The following is a 6,974-nucleotide window of genomic DNA, read 5'->3' on the forward strand; positions in this document are numbered from 1 at the left end:
ATGGCCAGAAGCCCCCTCCCTTGCTCCCTTATATGCAATTTGACTCTCAATTAGACTTGGTTGATAGAAGTTTGCAAGCTAGAGAAGCTACCCTCAGATTGCTGAAATCCCATTTGGAAAAAGCTCAGAACAGGATGAAGAATCAAGCTGATAAAGGAAGAACTGACAGGGCATATACAGTAGGTGATTGGGTTTATGTCAAGCTACAACCATATAGACAACTCTCTCTCAAGTCCCATGGGTATCAGAAACTCTCACCTAAATTTTTTGGTCCTTTCCAAATCATTGCTAAAGTAGGAGCAGTTGCTTATACTTTGGACCTGCCTGTGGGTACAAAGATTCATCCCACTTTTCACATTTCCCAATTGAAAAGGAAGATTGGTTCTCACTCAGCTACAGTCACCTTGCCAGTGGTACACTCAGATGAAGGTCATGTTCTATTGGAACCTGAAGCTATATTGGATAGGCGCATAATTCAGAAACAAGGGCGTGCAGTTTCGCAGATCCTGGTCAAATGGTTTAATGCTGCTCCTGAAGACAGCACTTGGGAGGACTACTATGACATGAAGCAGAGGTTTCCTTTACTGGATCCTTGAGGACAAGGATTGTTTGTAGAGGGGGGTAGTTGATACGATCCTATCTGAAAATTAGTTAGTAGTTGTTAAGAAATTGTTAGTTAGTATTGTTAGTTAGTCATGTGAGTCGCACGTGTTAGTTAGCTGAAGAAAGAGTTCCTAAAGTTAGTTACAACTAACTTTCCCGCTCTTCTATATAGGTGGAATTCTTCCAAAATCTGAGGGATTATTCTCATGTAATGTTTTGAATAAGAAATCTGTTTTCTCCTTCCCCTTCTCTCTTTTTCATCTCTCCAAATACGCAGAACCATTATTGAGTTCTCATCGAGCACACTGTTCAAGAGAAATTCCTAAAAACCTTGCTCTTTAGGTGAGCTTAATTGTCGTTCATAACTGGAATTCAATTGGATTCCTATCAACTTCAAAGCTCCAAATCACTTGAATTCATTCCATAACATCTATATATCTCGGAATCACTCCTACAAGGCATAAAACACACCGTTAGTGCAAAACACTAGCGATTAAAGCGCAAACACAACTAAAGTGCAGTAAATTAGAGTGTAATAAGCGACTAAAATATGCAATTATAGCCTATCATCATAGGGCGATTGGGATCTCGACGGTCAAACCAATGTGTTCGTTTTTTTTTACCTTCCTTTCAATTGAATCTATTCGAAGGTGTCCGAATAAACTAATAAGGGATTTAATCCTAGTTAAAGATAATAACTTCAGATCTAAAATCGGTCTATGGAGATTGTGTAGGACAGTGTCGGAACAGATTTAACGCAATATGTATTGAATGTTAAAGGTAAATAATTAGATGAGAATAACAAGCATTAAATAACAATAAATGGCACTAAATGTAAATAAGGAGGATGATTCGCCCAATATTGAATGAGGTGGATGATCCTTCCTTCTGACAATGATGTATGACAAATAACTATGGGAATAATTGGAGACTTTTTCGGATCTGATGTGAAAAGTATAGAATAAACAACAAAAATGAATCTTTTTAGAAAGATGGTCTTTGTATTTATCTAGAGAGTCAACTTTTCAATAGAGTTCTTATCAAAATCAATAATACACGCCTTTCAAGTTTCACCTTATCTCTCTTTCTATTATATGGGACACCCTCATTAGCCCTCAAAATACAAGTACAAAGAATATCCAACGGAATATTCTCCTAAAAGGCCTTATTACAAAACTAGCCGTTACTGTTGCTTTAAACATTTGATCTCAGCCATGATCAATTGCTCGACGGTAAATTCCATTAATCATTAATCGACCTCGGCCAAATCATTTCTAATAATACCTCTTCGTGTCGAATTCCCTTAATCAGATTTTGACCCATACAAGTAGGAGTACCAACATATGCATTGAAAAGTGAAAAACATGTATTATGTGCTCAATTTACTGCATCACAGTTATAAACATTTCACTTTCACCAATTCTCGACAATACTAATATGAATGCAATAATTTATATTAGTTGACTTGTGACCATTAGCAACGTTGAGGAGGATTAAATTCGTTGGGCTACTCTTCTATTTATCACGAGTTATTACTTATAGTAATTTCAACATGACTTGATAATGTAAAAATTATAATAGTATATAAACGTTTTGAACTAAAAAAAAAAAAAAAAAAAAAGACACCCATTCCATCACGGTAAAGCGTGCTGGGTGTTTACACCAAGTCAATGGATGAGAGACATGTCTTACATAAACACTTTTTAAGGCTTAACTATGGTTAAGTAATATGCATTTTTAGTTTAATTTGTTAATTTCTAAGATTATTTATTTAGTTAGGTGTAAATATCCGGCGTGGGTAAGCATTTACGGATGAAGCTCGACATCAGCTATCGTTGATCATTGATCATCCATTCTTTACCAATGGGGTATGGATAAGAGATAACGTTTTATTATTACCCAATGACAAGCTCCCACGTAAGTGTCATCTTCCCTCAGAACCACGAATTTGTGAGCAATAGATTTTGTATGCCAACAAAACATATTCCTATTTTCATATGTTTGCATCTTTGTTATATTTTCTTAACTGACCTAAGTGTCTAACAATATTTCAAAAATGGCAACTGCTGCTTCCCCCATGGCAAGCCAGCTCAAGAGCAAATTTGCTTCTTCTTTAACAAGAGGCAGTGGACTTGTTACTCCCAAAGGCATTTCTGGTTCTCCTTTTAAAATCTTTCCTTCAACTAGAAAGTCTTGCTTCACTATCAAAGCTGTCCAAACTGACAAAGTAAGATATTAAATCACTTCTTTTCACTCTTAATTCCTTCTTATCAAGTTGTTGAATTTCAGTATTATCAATTTTAGTCCGCGTCAGAAACTATTTATATTTGATAGCCGAAAAAGTATATAAAACTTGTATATTTTTTGTATATAACATATAGAATGTATATATATACAAAAAATATACGAGTTATATATATATATTTTCCGGCTATTATTTTTACAGTGGCTATACAGTATCATTTTGCAATCTTTCAATTGAATAAGTTACTAAGCTAGTCACTTCATATCTTTCTTTTTTTCGGGAGATCAATAGAGATCAAAAACTCTATTATTATTTATATTTAAATTTCAAATTGTATGCCTAAGATTAGGAGAAGAAATTCATGTTATTTTCCTAATTGTACAAAAGGAAAAACACACTCCTGCTGATGAAGGCTTCTTGATTCGCAATTATTTATTAGGTCAAAAATAAGTTGTGCTCAACTTTATTGCTTTGGCATAGAAAGTGTTAAATCCAACATAGGTTACATGAGATCTAAAATTCTGCGATCTAAAACAACTATTTTGATTCACATTTGCAATTATTGTAGAAGTGAATCTCTTGTTGAAAAAAGATTCAATAATTTATATAGGCAGAATAGCCTGGGAGACACTTGTACTTGTTCCGGTTTATCATCCCGGTCCCTACATTCCATAAAGTTTCATCTAGACACTTCAACTTAATCAAAATAAGACTTTTAAACCCTTCTGACCGTTGACCGGGCTTATATGGCATTGATATGAGGTGGACAAAATAAGTGATTTACACGCACATTAGGTGCGTGAGCTGATGATTTTTCTTTATTAAAAAAATAAAATAAATAAATAAATAAATCAAAAATACTATNCTCTTCTTCAATCCCTTCCCCCTTCGCTCTCCCCCCCTCCTCTTCTTCTTCAGTCCCTTCCTCCATTTTTTCCGATGGTTTTAGCTTTCAAATTTTTTCACAGTCCTTTCAAATTGGGGTAGAGGAATAAGTCAAAATTCAAAAGACTTAATTCTCTGCTCATGTATTTTTCATGGATAGCTAACTTTCTTTAAAAGAGGAGTGAAGGAAATAGTGGTACTCATGATGGAGAAGCCATGCAGGTGGGTTATTATTTTAAGAAGGTTGAGTGGATGGGTTTGAAGAAGGGAGGAGGGCTTTCTTTAATTTTAATTTTTTGCTTATTTTATTTTATTTTTTGTTTAAGAAATTAAAATTTTGTTAAATAATATTATTTTGGCATAGAATCTGATGTGGATGCTGATTTGTCATCCACGTCAAGCAAGTGAGCCTCACGCGATTCCGAAGGGTTTAAAAGTATTGTTTTGATTAAGTTGAAGTGTCTAGATGAAACTTTATGGAGTGTAGGGACCGGGATGACAAACCGGAACAAGTACAAGTGTCTCCTAGGCTATTCTGCCATTTATATATATTTTTATTAAAGAAATTTATTATCTATATACACAATATAATTAATAATTTTCAAGGAATTCAATTAAACTCCTATGGACCATTACCTCTGCGTGCTCTTGGGTTGTTGGATGTCAACAATTCTCACCAACTGTCCTTTATTTTGTCTGCTACTCCGGTTGGGATCTTTGCGCAAACAGCCTGTCAAATTAACTGTTTACTTTTCTTAGCTTAGTATGTTTAGATTATACACAGATTATACACGATTATACATTCTTTACATATATAGCCGGCTATATACATTGTTTACTTTTTCTCGTCATAGACATAGATTATATATTGATTATGCACACGCGGAATCGAAAAAAAGACTATCTTTCTTTCGGGGTCATAGATCAGAGAATTCACTCTTTCAAGCTTCCTTATAGGCAAAAGAGTTAGCAAAGGTACAGACAACCCGATCTAGCCAGTGAGCAAGCATGTCCGCTTTCGATTCAATATCTTTCTTAACACCCAGAAAATTATATGATATAGATATAATACACAAATTATGCATATAGTATACCTCTACCAGCTATTTTTAGTTTAAGGATCGAGCTAGCGGCTATTTGGGTTAATTCTTCATATTTATATTCGCTGGTTATTTTTAGTTTAAACTGTTGTGTGAACGGGTATATATATTAATTCTACTTTTTTTTTTCTTGGTTATGTAGCCCACTTACCAAGTGATTCAGCCCCTGAATGGTGACCCTTTCATTGGTAGTCTTGAAACTCCAGTGACCTCAAGCCCATTGATTGCTTGGTACCTATCCAACTTACCGGCCTACCGGACCGCAGTGAACCCACTTCTCCGAGGAGTAGAAGTGGGCCTGGCCCATGGATTCCTACTTGTTGGCCCATTTGTAAAGGCTGGTCCATTAAGAAACACTGAATATGCAGGTAAAGTCGAATTCAAAATTTTAACTTCATGCATTCAATCTTTATATTCTTAACAATGAACTCATTGTACTACAAAAAGCATCGGCTCAAAATTTAATATTTGTTAAAAATTTAGTAATATTTTACATATATATATATATATATATATATAAGCTCTGTGTCAAAGATCGATGTCAGAGTTCAGCTGATTCATATCTTCTTAATTAGCCCATGAAAATACGACCCTCACCAATTGGGAAGCTAGAAAATTTCTCAAGGATGTTCACAAAGGTTGCTCAACATATGTTATATACATCTAAATCTAATAATTTACTTATATATACAGTGTAATTTTTCGTAATATTTCGACGAAGGGTGGTCAATTGACCAGTGGCGAAGCCATGATTTCATTTAGGGTGTTCAAACTTGAAATAAGTAAAAAAAGATTCTCGATAAAGGAAGTTCAATATATGTTATATACCATTAAAATTTAATATTTTACCTATATATATATCGTTAAATTTTCAAAGAAGGGTGGTTAGTTGACTACCCTTCGTGCTATGTACCTTCGCCCCTGCAATTGACCACCCTTTAGCAAAAGGTGGCTTCGTCCCTGACCCTCACAACACATCCAAGTTTGGGTAGGTTAATAATGACCATCCCATTTATCAGCTCGACTCATTTTGACCTGCTCAAATTCAGCCTAATCAGTTCATTTGACGCCCCTAACTAGATTCGTCACTATTAATACAGGGGGAGCTGGTTCATTGGCAGCAGCAGGACTTGTAGTGATCCTTAGCATGTGTTTGACTATTTATGGAATATCATCATTCAAAGAAGGAGAAGCATCAACAGCACCAGCATTGACATTGACTGGCAGGAAAAAGGTGCCAGACCAATTGCAAACTGCAGAGGGATGGTCAAAGTTCACAGGTGGATTCTTTTTTGGTGGAATTTCTGGTGTCACTTGGGCTTATTTCCTCCTTTATGTCCTTGATCTTCCTTACTATGTTAAGTAGATCTTTTAAATCTTGCAATTGATGTAACTATTTTGAATATTGAATTGGAAATCAAAGTTGTATATTGAACATGTGAGCTCTTCGAGGAGTGTAATCAATTTTTACATTATCACTATAATTTAACATGTTGCAATGAGTTAATACTAGTCTTATCTTTCAAGTTACTAATTTCATTTATTATAGGTTGTGGTTATCTTTAATTGCCTTTTAAATAATCTGATAGTATAAATAAAATTGCATAATCCTAGAAAATGCTCTTGTATAATTTTAAAATGAATATTTAAAGCGAACATTTTATATTAGTTTTGAATTGGTAGTTTTTTTTTAATACGAGAAAGCTCTAGACTCGATATTGTTTTAAACATGTTACTTGATTTTTTTCCTTTACGAGTCAAGAAGTAGGAATAGGTACAAAATAAATAGTTACAATTTGAATAGAAACTAAAATGAATAAAGGATCTCATGTGTTTTATAATACTATAATTTTCTACGTCTTAACATCAAAATCTCATGTAAAATGGACCATATTTACTCGATTAAGTTGTTTAAAGTCTTTTTTTTTTTTTTTTTTTTTTTAACATTCATGGGGTAATATTCTAAAATACTAGCACGTGCTGCACATGTTATAATCAGTAAAATTAGCTAGAGTGACAGTGTTATTTGTATGTATAACTTAAATCTTTCATTTTTAGGCATCTTACTATGTGTAAATTATCTTATTCGTACATACTTGGAATTTGGTGTAAGAATAACTTAATAAGCATGTTTGTTGATT

At 34.1% G+C, this 6,974-nt stretch overlaps 1 protein-coding gene across 1 annotated transcript; it reads left to right on the forward strand.

The window, feature by feature from the left end:
* Positions 1-2,608: 2,608 nt before the first annotated feature.
* Positions 2,609-6,345, forward strand: LOC109218084 (photosystem I reaction center subunit XI, chloroplastic-like). The gene is made up of 3 exons (XM_019382405.1): positions 2,609-2,830; positions 4,976-5,201; positions 5,934-6,345. The coding sequence occupies exons 1-3, from the start codon at positions 2,660-2,662 to the stop codon at positions 6,197-6,199; spliced, it is 663 nt and encodes a 220-aa protein (XP_019237950.1). The 5' UTR covers positions 2,609-2,659; the 3' UTR covers positions 6,200-6,345.
* Positions 6,346-6,974: the final 629 nt, after the last annotated feature.

The sequence above is a fragment of the Nicotiana attenuata genome, unplaced genomic scaffold (assembly GCF_001879085.1).
Source record: "Nicotiana attenuata strain UT unplaced genomic scaffold, NIATTr2, whole genome shotgun sequence".
NCBI lineage: Eukaryota > Viridiplantae > Streptophyta > Magnoliopsida > Solanales > Solanaceae > Nicotiana > Nicotiana attenuata.